Here is a 23,713-nt window from a genome sequence, read left to right as displayed (position 1 = left end):
CGTTGGAACTTGGGCCCCGCGGCAGTCCGTAGCCGGCTTCCCCAACATGGCGGCACCCCAAGATGTCCACGTCCGGATCTGTAACCAAGAGATTGTCAAATTCGACCTGGAGGTGAAGGCGCTTATTCAGGTACTAATGCCCGCGGCCCCCGCCGGGGGGTGCAGCAGCCCTAAACCCAAGCTCCGCTGGCCTTCGGTGAACTCGACGGTCTCCCGAGTTTTTCCCGCTTGTCGAGTCCCTGAGGCTGCTGGCCCCGCCCCCTAGCTCGCTACCCCTTAGCTGTCTCTCGCTTGGTCGCGTCCCCTTCCACTGGCCTTGAGACTCCGTCCGGCTGTCGTTGGCTCGCCCTCTTCCGGGACACCCCCTACTCCACCTCAGCTCCGAGGCTTCCCCTTTGTGGCCCTTCCCCTACACATCCCTGGCCGTCCCCTCTCTGCCCCGCCCCCGCCCGCCTCGGAGCTTACCTGTCATCCTGCTTGGCCCCGCCTTCTGACACCGTCCCCTCCCTCCTTTGGTCGCGTCCTGGAGGCCATTAGCCTCGCCCCCTGCTGGCCAGCTCCCTGGGTCCGATGCCCCGTGGCACCGAAGGCCACCTGGCAGGAGAGGCACCGGGTGAAACGAACGTATCTTGGACCGTAGTTGAGATGTGTAAATTAGGAAATTGGTCTGCCTGGATCAGAAAGCAGATACTGGCAAAACTGGGACCCGGACAGGGAAAGTCAGCGAGAGAAAAGACTTGACGTCTACTCCGTTTAACACATAGGGTCATTGAGGTCCTTTGCCTTAAGCCAGTTAAGGGTAGAAGGTAATAGTGCAATAAACCAATTGGCATAGGCAAGAGTTAGGAATGTAGAAATGGTTCCTCGAGTTTAGTAAAAAGAAGCCAAGAGTTCTAAAGCTTGCTTTTAGGCAAATCGTTTCCATTTCCAACAAATGTTACTAAACATTAGATGTAGACTCAGAGTTTGCAACTGGCTGTGGTAAAAGGTGAAAGAAAGTAGGGCTCCTCACGGAAATCAGATGCAAAATAAACCAAATTAATAGTTTATTATATGTTGAAAGGAACTGTGATTTAATGAGTAATCCAGAAAACAAGTGAGGAAACTTGATGCAAACATTTAAACTTCTTGAACTTCACATTTCCCATATATAAACTACAAAATGTCTGGGCCAATTCTAGAAAAATAAATTTAGGTTTCAGAACAAATGAAACTGCCTTTGCACATGATCTAAATTGCTTAAGGCCCCTTTTGCACTTTCTAACATTTGCGTTTTGGTGATGAGAACAATTGATTATAGCTAGATTTAGTGCACTCTTACTGTGTTCCAACTCCTTTGCTAAGCCATTTACATAGGTACCTGGTCTGTGGAGTGGGTATGTTGAGATGAAGAAACTGAGGCACAGAGGACTCAGTAATTTTTTCAAGGTTGCACAGCTGATAAATTGCTACAGCCAGAATTTGAATCCATATAATCTGGCTCTAGGGCCCGGTTTAAAACCTGGCCCTAGTAATTCTGAATGTCCAGAAACAAATTCTAAATCTACCTTTGAACATGTCTATAAACAGTGTGATTTATAATAGATGGCTTGTAAAATTAGACTGAAAAATTAATCTTGAAGAAGTTAATCTTGTTATATGATGCCAGGAATTTAGCATCCTGATTTTCAAGTTGGAAAGATCTAAAGTTATAGCATCTCTTTTGGATGTTTGTTCTTGTCAGACATACAAGCTGTTTTAAGTCTTTCATAATGGCTGGGTGGCATTTTGGTTAAACTTCAAGAACTAATATATCAAGACAACTTTGCTTCTACCTGTGCTTTTATGTTACTTGCTCATAATTAATCTAAAGAGGGATGAGAAAAATGCAAATTATAATGTTTTTGCTTGTGTTGCAGAGGTAAACAGCAAAGATCAGGATGAATTACAGTCAGTAGGCCAAACTTAGTTGTGGTCTAAGCCAACTGTCTCACTGTACAGCTGGTGTCATTTTGTTTCGTTGCTTTGAGAAAGGCCCCTTCATCTCTTCAATGTCTCCTAGGATATTCGAGATTGTTCAGGACCATTAAGTGCACTTACTGAACTGAATACTAAAGTGAAAGAGAGGTTTCAGCAGTTACGGCACAGAATACAGGTGAGTGTCTACAGAGCTGAGATGCTGAGACTGGGTAACGATGAACGGGGCTTGGATCCATGACTAACCTCTGCTCAAGAGCTATCCAGGTCCTTCAGTAAATGTTCAAACAGGGGAGTAGTAAACGTTGAGACAGTGGGGGTAACTGTACTAACCTACAGTCCAGGTAAAAATGAGGGACTTGGATGCACAGCACTGCCAGCTGTTAACAGGTGGATAGTAGGGACACCATTGTCCTGGGAATTTTTCAACTTGAAAACTCTGAGGTGACTTGAATTTCTTTTCTCTACCACTCTCTCCAACCCCTCTAACTCAGTCCATTACCAGTGACCCCTGGGTTTTTTTTTTTTTTTTCATGCTGTCACTTTGCCTAGTCTCTTACTCTCTGTTTCTGTAGTCTCCAGTCACATCATCTACATATATGAGTCCTGAATTTGACTAGGGTATATGTGCAAAAAACAATAGAGTGAGAAAAGCAACAGCCTGAATAGCATAGATGTTTTTCTGTGCTATGCCCTGCTTGAGGATAAGATGGGTGGCATCGATCTGGTCATTCCTGGCTGGGTCTTGGGGCACCTGGTCTCGCTAAATATGGTTCTGAGATTGAAAAACTGGTGCTTTTTATATGACATGGCCCTAAGAGCCAGCCAATAACCCTGTTTTTTCTTACCAGAAGACAGTCTGTTCCAAAGATGGTAGAAAAACTGGCAGTTTGGACCCTGAGAAACAGTATGTCTGTGTCCTGTGCATTGCTTCCTAAGGGATTTTCAAGGGCTATTTTGGCAATATTCAGTTTTTGTCAAAGGAGTTCGCTTTAAGATTTCAGCAATGTCACTGAACCTAGCTGATCTCTTTCTACCTCCATCTCTAGTACTGATTGAATCATTTTACTTTTTAATTTAGGAAGGCTGTTACTTTCACATATTTTTTTTGTAAGTGTTATATGTGTGTAAAGATCGGTGGGCAGGGAAAAGTGCAGTGAAAATCTCGGGTGTGCCTCCTTATTTATTCTCTGTTCCCCTTCTCCAGATAGGTAACCACTCTACTCTTGTTACTTACGTATCTTTCCATAGTTTCTCTACTCAGATGCTAAAAAAGACAAATGTATTTTCTTATTTCTTTCCCATTTCTCATCTAAAAGGTAGCAGACCACTTTTTAAAACTTAACAACATGTACTGGAAATCTTTCCATGTCACTATTAGGAAGCTTCCTCATTCTTTTTCTTTCTTTTTTTTTTTTTAAAGGTTATACACCATGCCCAAGTGGCTGGGTCTTGGGGCACCTGGTCTCGCTAAATATGGGTTTTTTTTAATCTTTTCGTTTTTAATTTTAATTTTTATTTATTTACTCATTTTTTTTTGGCTGCATTGGGTCTTCATTGCTGTGCATGAGCTTTCTCTAATTGTGGCAAGTAGGGCTACTCTTCGTTGTGGTGCACGGGCTTCTCAGTGTGGTGGCTTCTCTTGTTGCAGAGCACTGGCTCTAGAGCACAGGCTCAGTAGTTGTGGTGCATGGGCTTAGTTGCTGTGTGGCATATGGGATCTTCCAGGACCAGGGATCAAACCCGTGTCCCCTGCATTGGCAGGCACGTTCTTAACCACTGCACTACCAGGGAAGTCCCCTCATTCCTTTTTTATAGCTATAATTTATTTTTGGCCAGTTGTCTGTCAAAGGACATTTATTTGGACTGGTTTTTTTTTGCTTTTTAAAGCAAATTTATTCCATAAAAGACCTTTTTTCAACTTACATGACTTCAGCTCTCCAACCACATTCACCACCTTAAGTATAAATATTTCCTTGTTCTTTCTGTTTAAGCTTTTGTGTGCTCACCCAGTGCTTATGTCCTTCACTAAAGTAAGATAACCTCAGTACATTTACACATTTATTATGTCCTTCTCCCCCGATCATCAGCTCTTCAAGCACCACTGTATCCCTGGCACCTAGTAAGGCCCTAATTAGCTTGCACATGGTCAGTGAATATTGACTCCATCCCAGTTTTAATCTGCATCTCCAAAACATTTACATACAAGAAATATATACAAGATTTCTGTTTGTTTACTGTTCTTAGCTCTTCTATGAATGTCTTCTTTGTGTATTTGCAACAAATTTGTGTGATACTAGAAGAATTGACCTCATATCCTCAAAATATGGTGTTCTTAGTAAATGTTGGACTTTAATTATGTATAAATATTTGTGTGAATGTCTTTGTAATTGGTTTCCAAACTGGAGTTTGAGAGCTACTTTACCCCTTTCTTTTCGTCTAGAACTCTCTCTGATTCTCTGTGACAGAACTTCCAAGCACCCTTTCATGAGGAAACTGTACATTTCTCTGGCCTTACCTCCCTGCCTCCCTTCTTCCCACACATCCATTCTTCCACTCAGTGCCCAATCTGTGCCAACACAAGGGATCTGTGTAGTGAACGCCAGATGCAGTCCTGCTGTCATTGAGTTTACACTCCAGTAAGGAATTTAGATTTTAAATAAATAATTAACTTAATACATTTGCAAAACCTTTCCAGTTCACATTCGTTTCTTCTTTACTTCAGCAATATCTGGGGCCATCAATTGGAAATCACCTCTGAAATGGTGGATACAGACACTGGTTCCAGACCAGCATGTACAAATTAGTGTATAAACAAGCATGTAAATAAATAAATTAGGACATAAATGAGTTGATAGTTTATGTTTTTGAATCAATAGCTTGATTAAAACTGGAACTTGTTTTAATGTGAAAGCCAAAAGTATGACATGACCAGACAAGGAAAGACAAATATTGTGTGATATCACTTACACGTGGAATCTAAGAAATAGTACAAATGAACTTATTTACGAAAACAGAAATAGACTTACAGACATAGAGGACTTCTGGTTAACAAAGGGGAAAGGGTGGTGGAGGGATAAATTAGGAGTTTGGGATTAACAGATACCACTATGTAGAAAATAGATAAACAACAGGGATTTACTGTGTAGCACAGGGAACTATGTTCAGTATCTTTTTTTTTTAAGCTCTATTGGAGTATAATTGCTTTACACTGTTGTGCCAGTTTCTGCCGTACAACAAAGGGAATCAGCTGTATGTATGCAAAAATCCCCATATCACCTCCCTCCTGTGACTCCTTCCCAACCTCCCTATCCCACCCCTCTTAAGTCATCACCAGTCATAGAGTTGATCTCCCTGTGTTATGCAGCCGCTTCCCACTAGCTATCTATTTTACATTTGGTGGTGTATATAGGTCAGTGCTACTGTCTCACTTGGTCCCAGCTTCTCCTTTACCACTTCCCACCTCCACCCCCTGCCTCGTGTCCTCAAGTCTGTTCTCTGCATCTGCATCTATATTCCTGCCCTGCCACTGGGTTCATCAGTACCATTTTTTTAGATTCCATATATATGCGTATAGCATACGGTATTTGTTTTTCTCTTTCTGGCTAGCTTCACTCTGTGTGACACACTCTAAGTCCATCCACTTCACTACAGATAACTCAATTTCATTCCTTTGTTCAACCTATAATGGAAAAGAATTGGAATATATATATATATATATATATATATATATATATATATATAACTGAATCACTTTGCTGTACACCTGAAACTAACACAATATTGTAAATCAACTATACTTCAGTTAAAAAAAATATGACATGAGAGTCAAGGTGTATTGACATCTTTAATTATAGTCTGTCTTATCGTTCTATCATCTGAAGTTCTTGGGGGTCTCAGACTGCTGGTTAGGTCTGCTCTCCCTCTCTGTGGTGGACAGTTGGGTCCTGGTGTTTGGTTATTTTGGACTCTGAGCATTCCTCTTCAGAAGACCTTCCCTGTGGCACTTTTGTGTGGCCTGGGTTGAAGGCAAATCTCTTCAGAGGTTTTTGCATTTGCTTTTGCCAGGTCTCTTGGGATTATCACAAGTCTGGGGACGCTTTTTATGTTTGTTTCTCCTTGTCGAGGTTCTTGAACCATTCAGGGAGTATGAATTTGAATCCAAGATCAGCTCCATGGGTATTTATTCTCAGGGGAGATAGTTTGTATCCCTCTATCCAGACCCCACAGCAAAAAAGGACAAGCTTCCACATTTTCTCTCTGCTGGTTAACAGACATTTTCCTACTTCACCTTTTCACTGAGGGTATATCCCTTTGTGGTCCCTGCTTTGTGGTGTTCTCAGTTCCAATTCCCGCCCTCAAATGGCCAAGGCTTCGTTTTCTGTCCCCCCATGGACTTTAAAACACTCATTGCTGCCGGTCTAAAATGAAATATGTGCAGAGATTGAGAGTAAGCATGTAGAAATGGCAGTGTGATATTTCCATCATATCTCAGAGTGGAATCAGTAGGCTCCTATATAGTCATATTTTTTTCCTTTTCTTTGCAGGCATGTCCTAGATTACAGGAGCGCATCTCCTGCTCCAGGACAGCCTCACATCCCTCACAGGAAGACTGCTCTGGCTCTTAGTTCCCTTCTCATTTTGTGGTTTTGGAGATGGTCCTTACTCTCCTGCAGACTGAGCTATTTGTGTAAAAGGATGTTTGTTATATGTGAACTGGCATTCCTAAGTCTTCTGTTCTAGGAGGGTTTTCAAGTGCTGTTGCATAACTGGTAGAAATAGAAGTGCTCTCCAGTTTTGTATTAGCTTTTAAAGTCATTTTAATTTAAAGCTGTTTTTCCCTCACAGGAGCTTGAGCAGTTGGCTAAAGAGCAAGACAAAGAGTCAGAAAAGCAAGCTCTGCTCCAGGAAGTGGAGAATCACAAAAAGCAGATGCTCAGGTAGGTGGGGCCTGGCTTCCTACCAGTGGCGTCAGCTGGGTTGCTTGCTCCCTGTGAGGCCTGTGCCTGGGTTTGCCTAATAAACCTGGCTTAATGACTTTCTTGTGCCATTTATACACAGACCGAATGTAATTCCCAAAGCTGGGGGGCAAGCAGAGGCTGCTGGGTAGGTGAGACTGTGCATAGTTTACAAAAGCGTATTTAATGTTGTATTGTATTTTGTATCCTTTAGAAAGCCAAAAAATGGTTGCTTTTGTAATACAAGATTCTTTTTTTAAAAAAACATTTGTTTATTTATTTGGCTGCACCAGGTCTTAGTTGCAGCACACAGGATCCTCGTTGAGGCATGAGGGATCTTTAGTTGCAGCATGCAGGCTCTTAGTTGTTTCATGTGGGATCTAGTTCTCTGACCACAGATCGAGCCTGGACCCATTGCATTGGGAGCACAGACTCTTAACCACTGGACCACCAGGGAGGTCCCAGTAATACAAGGTCCTTTTTAATCTGAAGAGAATTGATGCCAGGAAAAGTCCACTGAAAGTGAACCTACTTAAGATGGATAAAAATTTAGAAAGTTTTGAATGGGACTTTATCTTAAAAAATGAAACAAGAAAATGTAAATAAGCTTATGTTACATTAAATAAAATTGAGGTTTTCATTGCAGCTATATGCTAATCCTTGATTATATAATTGAAGGTATTTGCTATTTCTTGATATTGAATTGGGGGACTTTTCTGACAAAATTGTCTGACAGCATGAAACACATTTGACCCTTCACATTTGATATTTGCACCACAATCAAAAAGAGGGTTGTTATTGCAAAAGTATTCGAGGGCCCCATCAACTTTTCCAGTCCCCTGGTAGCCAGATCCTTCTCTTTTGAAGTCCCTATCAGTGTCACCATCCTCGTAGGTTTTCTCTTCATCCTTGTTAATTGGTTTAACTCTGTCACATCTGTATTTGTCTGTGGCTTTGCTTCTGATTTGAGTAATTCTCCAGCATCATCCTTGCTGACAGCAGCTATGTTTATAATGCCCAGCTGTCAGGAGGATAGGGACTGACAAAGACATGGGCGTGGTGGAGGCTCCTGTGAGGAGGGAGGGATGTGTGAGTGGTGACCAGTGATACTTTGTGTCATGATGGCTTTCGTTTCCCCAGGCCACCATGGAGACTCAGATTATAAACACTGAGTAAAGAGGACCTTGTAAAATCTAGCAAGTTACACCAACAAAGTCACCTCAGCATGGATTTAAAGTTGAGAGTGGCCATTCAAGATGTGGCATTCCAGGGTAGAGGAGAGAAAGCAGTAAATTATTACTTTGGCGATGGTGCATTGTCACACTTTACAGTAAATATTTTTTGCTTGTCTTTCTCCCCAGTGAATGTGAGCCCCCGCGGGCGAGCAGAGTTCCTCACTCAGCTCTGCATGCAGGGCCCAGCAGAGCTCCTGTGTAAACAGTTGAAAATGTAATTGGTTCTTTTAAAGTGTCAGGTGTGAGATGGCATAGCTGATGCTAGTCAGGCATCAGAGAGCTCATTTGAACACTTTCAACATAGAGGTGCTATTTGAAACCACGCCATCAGTTCATGTACTCTCATTTGCCTTTTTAAATATTCCAGGGAAGAGCACTGTTGATTTGAGCCAGCTGCCTAAGAGTGCCAGCACATGCGTGTGATTCTCTGAGGAGCCCAGTTAGCCTTTTTATATCCATCCACAGAGACCTCGCTCCAATGTAAACTGGTACAGCCACTATGGAAAACACTTAGGAGGATCCTCAAAAACCTAAAAGTAGACTTACCATATGATCCAGCACTCCCACTCCCGGGCATATACCCAGACAAAACTATAATTTGAAAAGATACATGCACCCCTATGTTCATGTAAATGGCAGCACTATTCACAATAGCCAAGACATGGAAGCAACCTGAATGTCCACTGATAGATGAATGGGTAAAGAAGATGCGGTACATATATGCAATGGAATATTACTCGGCCATAAAAAAGAACGAAATAATGCCATTTGCAACAACGTGCATAGACCTAGAGGTTATCATACTAAGCAAAGTAAGTCAGAAAGAGCAGAAAGAGAAAGACAAATACCATATGATATCACTTCACTCATAAGTGGAATCTAAAATACGACACAGATGAACGTATCTGCAAAATGGATACAGACTCACAGACAGAGAGAACAGACTTGTGGTTGCCAAGAGGAAGGGGAAGTGGGGGAGGGAAAGACTTGGAGTTTGGGATTAGTAGATGCAAACTAGTATATATAAGATGGATAAACAGCAAGGTCCTACTGTACAACACAGGGAACTAAATTCAATATCCTGTGATAAACCATAATGTAAAAAAATATGAAAAAGAATATATGTGTGTATAACTGAGTCACTTTGCTATTCAGCAGAAATTAACACATTATATATCAATTTTACTTCAATAAAATATTTTAAAAAAACAAAAAACAAAGGCCCCACTCTAACTCCAGGGACCTGTTCACCAAATTTGAGTTGTTTCTCACAAGGGAGATCAGGTAAACAATGTAAATAAATCATGTCACACTGGGCCCTGCTAATACAGTGTATTTGTGTTGTCCGTGATTGGTCTGTGGTATGTAAAGAACAGCAAATCTTGAAGAAATATTGAAGAAGACTGTCCTATAATGATTTTTCCACTTCCTACTACACATATTGATTGAGAGCTAATGGACCAATAACTGTTGTTCTGGCTACTGGTGATACAGAGATGAGCGAGGCATGGTTTTCGGGGAACAGAACCAAGCTGCACACAGGGCAGAGCAGTAATGTGTAAGAGAGAACTTTGAATGGGGCCTGGTGTGCCCCACTGGGAAGTTTGGTTGTTACCCTGAAGTCTGGAGCCTTTGTGGGCTCTAAACAGAGGCATGCTGTGGGCAGGCTGCTCCCTCTGGCTGTCCTGGGGAGAGAGGGACAGTTATGGGCTGTAGGAGAACATCCCAGAGACAGCCTCCAGGATCCAGACGAGAGGTGTTGGGGCCTGAGCTGGAGCAGTTGCTGGGGCAACCAAAAGGAGGAAGAGGTGGGAGGTGGGGATGGACTCTGGGCCACACCCGGATGGCCTTCTCATCACTGCCTTGCTGGAGGGAAGACCTGCTATGACTTGAACTGACTGACAGCCTGGTGGCATCAACAGAAACTCACACATGACCCTTCTGATTCCAGCAATCAGACCTCATGGAGGAAGGCTAATCTCACTTGCAAAATTGCCATCGACAACCTAGAGAAAGCAGAACTTCTCCAGGGAGGAGACCTCTTCAGGCAAAGGTATCTGTCTTTTTGTCTTTCTGGTCTCTGGTGACAGAATAGACAGCATTCAGTGAGGTGCAAAACCCACTGTGGGGAACCCCCTCTTGTTTTCAGCATAAAATTGACATTTAATTTTATAAGTAATATTTTTTAAGTATGAAAGAAATACATTCTTATTTGTAGTAAATTGGGAAAGAAAAATATGAATTACAAAGTGAAAGTAAGTCATAATTGTGCTACTCACAAACATTTTGATATATTGCCTCCTCATTATTTTTTTTGCCATATTTTTAATTTTTATTTTTATTTATTTTTTAAAAATATGCCTGGGCAAGGACTTTACTATAGTCATCTTTTTTTTTTAAGATTTATTTTATTATTTATTTATTTATTTTGGCTGTGTTGGGTCTTCGTTGCTGTGCATGGGCTTTCTCTAGTTGTCACGGACGGGGGCTACTCTTCGTTGCAATGCGAGGGCTTCTCATTTGCGGTGGCTTCTCTTGTTGCGGAGCACAGGCTCTAGGCGAGTGGGCTCCAGTAGTTGCAACATGCGGGCTCAGTAGTCGTGGCTCGCAGGCTCTAAAGCAGAAGTTCAGTAGTTGTGGCACATGAGCTTAGTTGCTCTATGGCATGTGGGATCTTCCCGGACCAGGGATCGAACCTGTGTCCCCTGCATTGGCAGGCGGATTCTTAACCACTGTGCCACTAGGGAAGCCCTCTTCCATATTTTTTAGGAAGTCAGTGTCGTACCATGCATAAAACTTAGTCTCCTGCTCTTCTTCACTTAGTATTATTGCACAAAGACGTGCGTGTGTTTTTAAAGAGCTCTTTAAACAAAATTTTAATAGTACATAGTATTCTCTTACATTAACTAATCCCCTGTTTGTGTGTGTTTATATTTCTAGTCTGTCAGTATTATAAATAACACACCAGGGCACATGTCAGTACATAAGGCTTTGTCCACATTCTGGATGTTTCCCTTGGAGAGATTCCCAGGATAAGATTATTGGGTCAAAGATGAAAATTTCTAAGGTTCTTTTCTTTTTTTTATTTATCTATTTATTTTATTTGTTATTTATTGGCTGCATTGGGCCTTCGTTGCTGAGCGCAGGCTTTCTGTAATTGTGGAGAGCGGGGGTTACTCTTCATTGCAGTGAGCGGGCTTCTTATTGTGTGTCTTCTCTTGTTGTGGAGCAGAGGTCCTACTCACGTGGGCTTCAGTAGTTGCAGCACATGGGCTCAGTAGTTGTGGTGCACGGGCTTAGTTGCTCCACAGCATGTGGGAATCTTCCCAGGCCAGGGCTTGAACCCGTGTCCCCTGCATTGGTGGGAGGATTCTTAACCACTGCACCACCAGGGAAGCCCCTCTAAGGCTCTTAATATGTATCACCAAATGGCTTTCAGAAGGTAGCACCAGTTTACATTCCTACCGGCAGTCTTCAGGAGCGTGCTCTTTGTACACCTTTGACACCATTGACTATGATCATTTAAAAAATATGTACTAATTCGATAGATTTAAAAAATTAAAAAATGGGATCTCATTTGAATCTGCAGCTTTCTTGCAGCCAGGGTTTTGTTGACATTCTTCCTCCCACTCTGGACTTCCAGGAAAACGACCAAAGAGAACCTGGCCCAGACATCCAGCTCCATCACAGAGAGCCTCATGGGGGTCAGCAGGATGATGTCCCAGCAGGTGCAGCAGAGCGAGGAAGCCATGCAGACGCTGGGTAAGGCCGGGCTGCCAGTAGCAAGCTGCTCCCAGAGACGTGGGCTCCAGAGCCCTTGCCCCTGCGCTCTTCCACCTCTGCCCCCACCTGCCCCCAAGCTTACTGATCTGTGTGGCTTCTTGCTTCTTTGATAGCCTGGTCTTTCCCAGAGTAGGATATGCTGCTTTCATTTCCCTTTTTGGTTTTCATATTTGTACTGCAAGATCCACACACTCCCATCACAATGTGCAGAAGCACTCCCAGAGGCTCCTGGAGCGTGGGTGCCAGCAAGACTGGAGGAGGGGCCTGGGAGTCGTTTTTCATTTAGGGCTCTGGGGACCCCCTGGCCAGGCAGAGAGATGATCAGTTATTGGCTGCCAGCTAGTCTGCTAGGACCTGAGCTTACAATTGTACTCCCCAATGTTGTTTTCTTTTTTGAGCTCTTTATGGGAATATAATTGCTTTACACTCTTGTACCAGTTTTTGAAGTACACCAAAGTGTATCAGCTGTATTTATACATATATCCCCATATCCCCTCCCTCCTGCGACTCCCTCCCACCCTCCCTGTCCTGGTCCTCTAAAGCATCACCCATCATCGAGTTGATCTCTCTTTGTTATACAGCAACTTCCCACTAGCTATCTATTTTACATTTGGTAGTGTATCTATGTCTCTGCTACTCTCACACTTCGTCCCATCTTCCCCTTTGCCCCTCAGCCCGGTGTCCTCCAGTCCATTCTCTACATCTGCATCTTTATTCTTGCCCTGTCACTGGGTTCATCAGTACCGTTTTTTTAGATTCCATATATATGAGTTAGCATACAGTATTTGTTTTTCTCTTTCTGGCTTACTTCACTCTGTATGGACAGTCTCTAGGTCTATCCACCTCATTACATATAGCTCCATCTCATTCCTTTTTATGGCTAATATTCCATTGTGTATATATGCCACATCTTTATCCATTCATTTGTTGATGGGCATTTAGGTTGCTTCCATGTCCTGGCTATTGTAAATAGTGCTGCAGTGAACATTATGGTACATGTGTCTTTTTGAATTATGGTTTTCTCTGGGTATATGCCCAGTAGTGGGATTACTGGGTCATGTGGTAGTTCCATTTTTAGTTTTTTAAGGAACCTCCAAACTGTTTTCCATAGTGGCTGTACCAGCTTACGTTCCCACCAACAGTGCAGGAGAGGTCCCTTTCCTCCACACCCTCTCCAACATTTATAGTTTCTAGATTTTTTGATGATGGCTCTTCTGACTGGTGTGAGGTGATACCTCATTGTAGCTTTGACTTGCATTTCTCTGATGATTAGTGATGTTGAGCGTCTTTTCATGTGTTTGTTAGCTATCTGTATGTCTTCTTGGAGAAATGTCTATTTAGGTCGTCTGCCCATTTGTGGATTGGGTTATTTGGTTTTTTGGTATTAAGCTGCATGAGCTGCTTGTATATTTTGGAGATTAATCCTTTGTCTGTTGCTTCGTTGGCGAGTATTTTCTCCCATTCTGAGGGTTGTCTTGTCTTGTTTATGGTTTCTTTTGCTGTGCAAAAGCTTTTAAGTTTCATGAGGTCCCATTTGTTTATTCTTGATTTTATTTCCTTTATTCTAGGAGGTGGGTCAAAAAGGATCTTGCTTTGTTGTATGTCATAGAGTGTTCTGCCTATGTTTTCCTCTAGGAGTTTTATAGTGTCTGGCCTTACATTGAGGTCTTAAATCCATGTTGAATTTATTTTTGTATATGGTGTTAGGAAGTGTTCTAATTTCATTCTTTTACATGTTGCTGTCCAACTTTCCCAGCACCACTTATTGAAGAGGCTGTCTTTTTTCCATTTTATATTCTTGCCTCCTTTGTCAAAGATAAGCTGCCCATATGTGCTTGGGTTTACCTCTGAGTTCTCTGTTCTGTTCCATTGATCTTCCTTTCTGTTTTTGTGCCAGTACCATACTGTCTTGATCACTGTGGCCTTGTAGTATAGTTTGAAGTCAGGAAGCCTAATTCCAGCAACTCCGTCTTTCCTTCTCAAGATTGCTTTGGCTATTCGGGGTCTTTTGTGTTTCCATACAAATCGTAAGATTTCTTGTTCTAGTTCTGTGAAAAATGCCATTGGTAATTTGATCGGGATTGCATTGAATCTGTAAATTGCTTTGGGTAAGATTGTCATTTTCACAATATTGATTCTTCCAATCCAAGAACATGGTATGTCCCTCCATCTGTTTGTGTCATCTTTGACTTCTTCATCAGTGTCTTATGGTTTTTTACATACAGGTCTTTTGCCTCCTTAGGCAGATTTATTCCTAGGTATTTCATTCTTTTGGTTGCAATCGTAAATGGGAGAGTTTGCTTAATTTCTCTTTCTGCTCTTTCGTTGTTAGTGTATAGGAATGCAAGAGATTTCTGTGCATTAATTTTGTATCCTGCTACTTTACTAAATTCATCAATTAGTGCTAGCAGTTTTCTGGTAGAATCTCTAGGGTTTTTATGTATAATATCATGTCATCTGCAAAGAGTGACCATTTTACTTCTTCTTTTCCAATTTGGATTCCTTTTATTTCATTTTCTTCTCTGATTGCTGTGGCTAAAACTTCCAAAACTATGTTGAATAATAATGGTGAGAGTGGACACCCTTGTCTTGTTCCTGTTCTTAGAGGTAATGCTTTCAGTTTTTCACCATTTAGAACGATGTTGGCTGTTGGTTTGTCATATGTAGCTTTTATTATGTTGAGGTAATTTCCTTCTATGCCCATTTTCTGGAGAGCTTTTATCATAAATGGATGTTGAATTTTGTCAAAAGCTTTTTCTGCATCTGAGATTATCATATGGTTTTTATCCTTCAATTTGTTGATATGATGTATCACATTGACTGATTTGCGTATATTGAAGAATCCTTGCATCCCAGGGATAAACCCCACTTGATCATGGTGTATGATCCTTTTAATGTGCTGTTGGATTCTGTTTGCTAGTATTTTGTTGAGGATTTTTGCATCTATATTCATCAGTGATATTGGCCTGTAATTTTCTTTTTTTGTGACATCTTTGCCTGGTTTTGGTATCAGGGTGATGGTGGCCTTGTAGAATGAGTTTGGGAGTGTTCCTCCTTCTGCTATATTTTGGAAGGGTTTGAGAAGGATTGGTGTTAGCTCTTCTCTAAATGTTCGATAGAATTCGCCTGTGAATCCATCTGGCCCTGGGCTTTTGTTTGTTGGGAGATTTTTAATCACAGTCTCAATTTCTGTACTTGTGATTGGTCTGTTCATATTTTCTATTTCTTCGTGGTTCAGTCTTGGAGGATTGTACTTTTCTAAGAATGTATCCATTTCTTCCAGGTTATCCAATTTATTGGCATACAGTTGCTTGTAGTCGTCTCTCATGATCTTTTGTATTTCTGTGATGTCCGTTGTTACTTCTCCTTTTTCATTTCTAATTCTGTTGATTTGCGTTTTCTCCCTTTTTTTCCTGATGAGTCGGGCTAATGGTTTATCAATTTTGTTTATCTTCTCAAAGAACCAGCTTTTAGTTTCATTGATCGTGGCTTTTGTTTCCTTCATTTCTTTTTCATTTATTTCTGATCTGATCTTTATGATTTCTTTCCATCTTCTCACTTTGGGATTTCTTTGTTCTTCTTTCTCTAATTGTTTTAGGTGTAAGGTTAGATTGTTTATTCGATATTTTTCTTGTTTCTTGAGGTAGGACTGTATTGCTATAAACTTCCCTCTTAGAACTGCTTTTGCTGCATCCCATAGGTTTTGGGTTTTCATTGTCATTTGTTTCTAGGTATTTTTTGATTTCCTCTTTGATTTCTTTAGTGATTTCTTGGGTGTTCAGTAGCGTATTGTTTAGTCTCCATGTGTTTGTATTTTTTACAGTTTTTTTCAGGTAATTGATATCTAGTCTCATGGCGTCGTGGTCAGAGAAGATGCTTGATATGATTTCAATTTTTCTGAATTTACCAAGGCTTGATTTGTGACCCAAGATGTGATCTATCCTGGAGAATGTTCCATGTGCACTTGAGAAGAAAGGATATTCTGTAGTTTTTAGATGGAATATCCTATAAATATCAATTAAGTCGAGATGGTCTAATGTGTCATTTAAAACTTGTGTGTCCTTATTTATTTTCTGTTTGGATGATCTGTCCATTGATGTAAGTGGGGTGTTAAAGTCTCCTACTATTATTGTGTTACTGTCGATTTCCCCTTTTATGGCTTGTTAGCATGTGCCTTATGTATTGAGGTGTTCCTGTGTTGGGTGCATAGATATTTACCATTGTGATATGTTCTTCTTGGATTGATCCCTTGATCATTATGTAGTGTCCTTCCTTGTCTCTTGTAAAAGTCTTTACTTTAAAGTCTAATTTGTCTGATATGAGTATTGCTACTCCAGCTTTCTTTTGACTTCCATTTGCATGGAATTTCTTTTTCCATCCCCTTACTTTCAGTCTATATGTGTCCCTTGGTCTGAAGTGGGTTTCTTATAGGCAGCATATGTAAGAGTCTTGTTTTTGTATCCATTCAACCAGTCTGTGTCTTTTGGTTGGAGCATTTAATCCATTTACATTTAAGGTGATTATTGACATGTATGTTCCTATTACCATTTTCTTAATTGTTTTGGGTTTGTTTTTGTGGGTGTTTTCCTTCTCTTGTGTTTCCTGCTTAGAAAAGTTCCTTTAGCAATTGTTGTAAGGCTGGTTTGGTGGTGCTGAATTCTCTTAACTTTTGCTTGTCTGTAAAGCTTTTGATTTCTCCCTCAAATATGAATGAGATTCTTGCTGGGTAGAGTATTCTTGGCTGTAGGTTTTTCTCTCTCAAGACTTTCAGTATATCCTGCCATTCCCTTCTGTCCTGCAGAGTTTCTGCAGAAAGATCAACTGCTATCCTTATGGGTTTTCCTTTATATGTTACTTTTTGCTTTTCTCTTGTTGCTTTTAATATTTTTTCTTTGTGTTTAGTTGTCCTTAGTTTGATTAATATGTGCCTTGGTGTGTTTCTCCTTGGCTTTATTCTGTATGGGACTCTCTGTGCTTCTTGGACTTGATTAACTATTTCCTTTCCCATGTTGGGGAAGTTTTCCACTATAACCTCTTCAAATATTTTCTCAGACCCTTTCCTTCTTTCTTCTTCTTCTGGGATGCCTATGATTCGAATGTTGGTGTGCTTAATGTTGTCACCATTCTCTCTGAGACTGTTTTCCATTCTTTTTATTCTTTTCTCTTTTTCCTGCTCTTTGGCAGTTATTTCCCCCATTCTGTCTTCCAACTCACTTATTTGTTCTTCTGCCTGTTATTCTGCTGATTATAGCATCTAGGGTATTTTTAATTTCGGTTATTTTGTTATCTATTACTGTTTGTTTGCTCTTTAGTTCTTCTGAGTCCTTATTAACTGTTTCTTGTATTTTCTGTATTTTGTTATCGAGATTTTGGATCATCTTTACTATCATTACTTTGAATTCTTTTTCAGGCAATTTTCCTATTTCCTCTTCATTTATTTGGTCTTGTGTATTTTTACCTTGTTCCTTCATCTGTGACATATTTTTTTGTTGTCTCATTTTCCCCCCACTTTGGATGGGCGGGATTGTGTTACTGTCCCACTGGGTGTTTGACCTGAGGTTTCAAGAACTGGAGTTTGTAGGCTGTTGAGTATAGCTGGGTCTTTGGTGTTGAGATGAGAACCTCTGGGAGACCTCACTCTGATGAATATTCCCTGGGAACTGGGTTTCCCTGTTAGTCCAATGTTTTGAACTCAGAGTTCCCACCTCAGGAGCTCAGGCCTGACCCCGGGCTTGTGAATCAATGTCCCACAAGCCATGTGGAGCAGGAAAAATGAAAAAAATAAAAAAAGAAAAGGAAGAAAGAAAAGGTAGGAGAACAGCAGGACAATAGCAAGATAAAAAATACGATAAGAATAGGAAACTAACAGATGTGTTAGGAAAAATTAAAAAAAAAAATAGATGGAGCAACAACGAACTGGAAGGTAAAACAACTATTTGAAGTGAGGAGGTGGGAAGGAAAAAAGAAAAGAAAAGAAAAAAAGCCAGAAAAGGCATTGGCTGTGGGGGCGGGGCTTAGACCAGGGTTGGGGGGGTAGATAGGCAATGGGTAGGGCCTACGTTTAGAAAAGGCCCTGGGGGCGATGGGGAATGGGGCTTAGGCCCAATGAGGCAGAGGGGCCCAGGAATGCCTCTGGTCCTGGGAGCAAAGGACCAGGTCAAGGTACCCAGCGGGCTCCCTGGGCCCAAGTTGGTGGGAGAAATGCTAGGCACCTCCACTAGTCCTCGAATCTTGGAGGGTCCCTCCCCCTTGGGTTCTCTTCTTCCTCACCCCCTCTCTTCTATTCCCCTAGGACCCTCACAGCTGAAGGGGGCACTGGAAGGCAGGAGACCGGACTCTGATGCCCAACAGGCTTCCTAGGGCCAACTGGGCTAGGGAAACGCCTGTGGCACTACCCCAGATCTCCCAGTCTCATAGGGTCCCTGTCCGCCTCTCTTCCTCTCCCCCGCCCTCTACTCTCCTAGGTCCCAAGCAGCTGGAGGGGGCCCTGGAATGTGAAAGACCAGGTCTCTGAGCCTAGAAGGATTCCCAGGGCTAGCGGGCAGGGGAAATAATTTCCCCACCTCCCTTGATCCTCCAATCCCAGAAGGCCCCCTCCCCTGCCCTCCTCTCCTCTTCTCTCCTGCTTTCCTTCTACACCTGTAGGACCAGTGAGACCTAGAAGGGCCCCTGGAGGACCGAAGACCAGGCCTGGGGGCACAATAGGCCTCCCCATGCCAAGTGGGTAGGGAGATTTCCTGTGGTGTCTCCCCTGATTCTCTGGTCCTGCAAGGTTCCCCCCCCCACACACACTGTCTGCCTCTCCTCCTCTTCCCCACTCCTCCCTCCCTGCCACGCCTGTATGACGCACTCAGCCGGAGAGGGCCCCAGAGACCGAGGAACCAGACTTGGGAGCCCAGCAGGCCCGCTGGGCCCAAGTGGGCAGGGGAAAGGTCCTCGGCACCTCTCATGGTCCTCTGATCCTGGAACGTCCCACCACCGGTCTGCCTCTCTTCCTCTTCCCCTGCCACGCTCCTATGCCCCCGGGACCAATGCATCTGGGAGGGGACCCTGGAGAGTTGGAGACCAGGCCCGGGAGCATGGTGGGGAGGGGGATGGCAGGAGGGAGAGAGGCAGAGAGTGGGGGTGGGAAAGGATTTCTCCAGGTCAGAAGAATAGGGGAGGCACCGCTGGGTATTTCTTCCTGGCAGGCCCTCCACCCTCCAAGGCCCCTCCGGGCCGTTGGTCCTAGGGGTACAGGAGGGAAGCAGTGGGGGGAGAAGAAGAGAGGTGGAAGGGGGGAGGGACCCTCTGGGATCAGAAGATCGGGGGAGGAGCAGAAGGCATTTCCATTGCCCACTAGCCCGTGAAGCCCAATCCGCCTCCCTGGCCAAGAGGGCAGGTGAAACGCCCTCTCGCCTCCCCGTCCCCCTATCTCAAAGCCCCCACCCCTACCAGTCCGCCTCTCCACCTCCTCGCCACTCCTCCTTCCCTCCCACACCCCCAGGACCCAGGCAGCCCGGAGGGGGCCTTGGAGGGTGGAGGACCCCGCTGGGGAGCCCAGCAGGTCTCCTGACCTCCTGGGCGGGAGAAACCCAGTTGCGGTTTCGGATCTCCCCAGCCCCCAAGGGTCTCTCCAGGCAGGAGCCACCCCCCACGGGTGCCGGTCCCGACCGGCTTTCCCTTCCCTGCCCCCCGACTTCGCCCTGGCCCTAGCCGGTTCCTCGGGGGTTCCTCGGGTCTCCTTGGGCCTCAGGTCCCCCACCGGCCTCGGTACTGATCCATTTGTGGGGAGACGCGATCTCCGCGTCTTCCCACGCCGCCGTCTTGACTCCACCCCTCCCCAATGTTATTTTTCCTGTGAGCTCCTTTTATTATTATTTTTGGTTTGGTTTGGTTTTTTGGCCACACCGCGCAGCACGCGGGATCCCAGTTACCCGACCAGGGAACGAACCCGCACCCCCTGCAGTGAAAGCGTGGAGTCCTAACTACTGCACCGCCAGGAAAGTCCGGTGAGCTCCTTTTAAAAGAGACAGTCAGAAGGCACAGGAAGCTTCTTGAGACCATGTGGTTCTCCCCAGCAGCTTTCCCATGGTGTCTCCCTTATAACGCAGAAGAGCATCTGCCCTGCCCAGGATCCTCCTTGTAGGAAAACAGAGGAAGAGAGTTTCCTCTTTGAAACACTTTTGGAAGATTTCACGCAGAGACAAAAGTAGAGAGCCTGGTACGTGAGACCTACGAACCCATCCCCCAGCTTCAGCAGTGGTCAGCTCCTGGCCAGTCTTGTTTCACTCTGTCCTCACTGTGCCCCCGTCTGGTTTACTTTGAAGCAAATCTCAGACGTCATCCATATAAATATTTCAGTATGTTTCTCTAAAAGATAAGAGACTCTTGAAACAAAAAACAAACAAAACCAAACCACAATACCACTATCACCCCTAAAAATTATCTGTAATTTTGAACCACTTTTTTTCAGCACACTGTCTAAATAAGCAGAAGCAAAAGGAAAGCAAGCAGTTTGTCCCCAAGGTCACTCCCTGCGTTTGAAACTTTTCTGGGCATTTAGGCTTGGAACCAGCTGGTCATCCCTTCTAAGTGTGCCCCTGGGGGCACAGCCTGGGGCGGGGGAGGGGGCGGTGCTTGGAGAATGTTAGAGAGGAGCCAGCCTGGCCTTGGAATCAATGGCTTTTCCGCCTCTGGTACGAGTGACAGGACACCCACCCCCAGCACATATATCAGAAACAGACCATATTCTTAAGTGATGAGAAGGGTGGGTGTGCAGATCCTAATGGTTTGTGGGGGGTTGAGGGTTGTTCTTGGGCCACATTTTGTAGGAGGGATAGCCTTTGAAGAAAGAAGAACGCAGTTCTTTTATCTTTTTCTTTTTTTTTAATTTATTTATTTATGGCTGTATTGGGTCTTAGTTGCAGGCTTAGTTGCCACGCGGCATGTGGGATCTTGGTTCCCTGGCCAGGGATGGAACCCGCGTCCCCTGCATTGGAAGGTGGATTCTTAACCACTGCACCACCAGGGAAGTTCCAAGAATGCAGTTCTTAATCCTTTCATCATGACTCACAAAGTCAGCTTGATTGAAAAGTCTTTTACGGCCACAGTTTTTTAAAAAAGCCCATTAAAGATATGATGTCTAGAATTTGCTGCAAAATTGTAGGGGCGGCAGGATTTGGATGGGAGTTGTGAGGGGACAGGAGCCAGGGATTTGGTGGTCCTTGGGTACAGGTGATGGCACAGGGCATTTCATGATACTATTCTGTCTACTTTTGTGATGGTTAAAATTCTCTATAAAGAAAGTTTAAAAAGAAAGGCCTGGTAGGTTTTTAGTTAACAGGTTCTTACTCAGGTTTTCACAATGGCAGCAGCGTGGAGAAAGAGGGCTGAGAGGGATTTTTGGTATATGAGTGTTTGTTTTTATCCCTTATCTGTGTTTTTCAAAACAGTGCTCTGTTTCCTCTGGTAATTTCTTTTATTTGCTTATTAACTTGTAATTTTGTGAAAAGGTAATGTAAATTACATGGTTAAGGGAAAAACCCTCCAAGCTAGTGCTGTCCTATAGAAATGTAATGGGAGCCACATACATTAACGTTAAATTTTTCATTAGGCACATTAAGAAAATTAAAAACAAACATGAAATTAATTGTAAGAATATATTTAACCATTTCAATATGCAATTCATAGTGAAAATTATTGAGGTATTTTACAGTCCTTTTTTTCTCTCTCCACACTAAATCCCTGAAATCGTGTGGGTATTTTACCTGTAGAGACACGGCAGTTTGGATTGGGCACATTTTACAGCTCGGGTGTCACGTGTGTCTAGGGGCCTTCATACCGAGCTGCACAGCCCTGGACAGTACAGGAGGGAAACAGAAAGCTCTCCCTTCCACCCTTCCCCTGCCCCCGACCTCCCGGTCTGCTCCCCAGAGGCTCCCACTGTTACTAGTTTCTTTCATAGACTTCTGAGATCCGCCAGCATGCAGAGCGCAAGCAAATTAAATGTTATTTATCCCCTTCTTTCTTGCATACATGGAAACATTTCACATACTGTCCTTCACACCTCACCTTCTCACTTGATAACATGTTTCATTCTGTGGATGTTCTGGTGATGCCCTGCTGTGCTTTGTAGAGGAGTCTCGCTGGGGAACCTTCTTCCCCAAGTGTCAGGCCCAGAAACCCACACTCCAGTTAGTTTGGCACGTGGGCACAGTGAGCCCTGAGGGACACATAGCCTCCTCGCAGGTTTCACACAGGGGCTGGAGCACACGCATCACATGTTTAAAGCTACAGCCAGCGTCCCAGGACTGAAGGATCGGCACGTGTGAGGGTGTGTGGCAGGGCCCAGGACATCCTTGCCCTTTCATGATCCCGCAAAGAGCAGATCTAACTGGCAGGCCTCCTGGCGGGGTGCACCTCACAGGTGGAAAGTCCTGCCTCCCAGCCCTGCCCTGCAGAGACCTCACAGTCCCCAACCCTGGTCACCGCGTTAGTTTCATGCCGGTGGTTCTCCTCAGCAGCTCCTGGCTCCTTCAGAAAACGGAGGCTGGTGGTGAGGAGAGGAACCGTCTTCTGCCCTTCTCCTTGGTGAGGTCCACTTTGGGAGGACTCCTAGTTATGGCCCTGTGACGATGTATGTAAACAAAGCTCATCTCTCTCTGCGCTGGATGGGACCTGGGAAACTGCCTCTCCTTGCCCTGTCCCTGTTCTGTGCACCCCTGTGTTGCCTGTGTTCACGTGCTCTGTCCTGGCTCAGAGGAGCTTGTTTCCGAGCGCAGTGTTAATGACTGGGAACTCAGCCGGCGGAGCGGAGTCTTTGGATTTGGTGCTGTACAGTTTCTGAGTCAGGCCCCCTCCCTCTTTTGTTTCAGTTAATTCTTCACGGACTATCCTGGATGCAAATGAAGAATTCAAGTCCATGTCGGGGACCATCCAGCTGGGACGGAAGCTCATCACAAAGTATAATCGCCGAGAGCTGACGGATAAGCTTCTCATTTTCCTTGCGTTGGCCCTCTTTCTTGCTACGGTTCTCTATATTGTGAAAAAGCGGCTCTTTCCGTTTTTGTAAGATTGAGAGCTGCCAGCTTTTGCCCTCTGACTTCGTGTCAGGATCCAGCCACACTCCTGAGCTCTGGTCCCGGCCGCCAGACGGATCCACGCCCACCAGTCTGCTCCAGTTGCTCAGCAGTTCAGATGAAGACACAGCCCCCAAGGTTTCTTCAGGTGGCTGGCGTGTTAAGGGGTGAGCAGAGCAAGGGGAGGGAGGCCTGTCATCAGGACATCTGCAGCGACACAGGGACCCCAAGAGCTGTCGCACACCATGGGTGGCTGCCACTTGGGGCACTCAGGCTGGCCTTCAGGATTTGATGTCCCTCCTGTGTCCCCTTCCCCTGCTGCAGCCTTAATACTGGATCTGGAGGAGGAAAGAGAAAAGGGGGAGAAAGGGGATGAAAACTCACGTCCATTCCTTGAATAAAGTTACTGTATTTAATAGCATGAAGTGCATTCGGTTTTGTAAGGTATCCCTCTGGAAATTCGTGTGCCTGTTCTTGATGTCCAGATTTCCAGAACATGAACTTGGATCATTGATTTGTTCACTCAACAGAGAAGGATGAAGCAGCAGCCACAGGCAGAGTGTTATAGACACTGCCGTGGTCCCTCCCTAAAGGAGCTAGATGAACAAGAGCCCGCAGACTCTCAGGCAGGAGGGTGCACCCAGCCCCCACTGGAGGCGGCTCACACCAGCGTCTGCAGAGGCTGCGGCAGACACCCTCCTTCTACACACACTGGCCTGGC

At 44.1% G+C, this 23,713-nt stretch overlaps 1 protein-coding gene across 1 annotated transcript; it reads left to right on the top strand.

The window, feature by feature from the left end:
• BNIP1 (BCL2 interacting protein 1) lies at nt 1–23,413 on the top strand. Its single transcript, XM_057728912.1, has 6 exons — nt 1–130; nt 2,042–2,134; nt 6,805–6,896; nt 10,101–10,202; nt 11,793–11,911; nt 22,789–23,413. Exons 1-6 carry the CDS (start codon nt 47–49, stop codon nt 22,983–22,985), a joined length of 687 nt encoding a protein of 228 aa, XP_057584895.1. The 5' UTR covers nt 1–46; the 3' UTR covers nt 22,986–23,413.
• The last annotated feature ends 300 nt before the right edge of the window (nt 23,414–23,713 follow it).

This window comes from Hippopotamus amphibius, chromosome 1, assembly GCF_030028045.1.
Source record: "Hippopotamus amphibius kiboko isolate mHipAmp2 chromosome 1, mHipAmp2.hap2, whole genome shotgun sequence".
Taxonomy (NCBI): domain Eukaryota; kingdom Metazoa; phylum Chordata; class Mammalia; order Artiodactyla; family Hippopotamidae; genus Hippopotamus; species Hippopotamus amphibius.
This window is presented reverse-complemented; position numbering and strand designations above follow the sequence as displayed.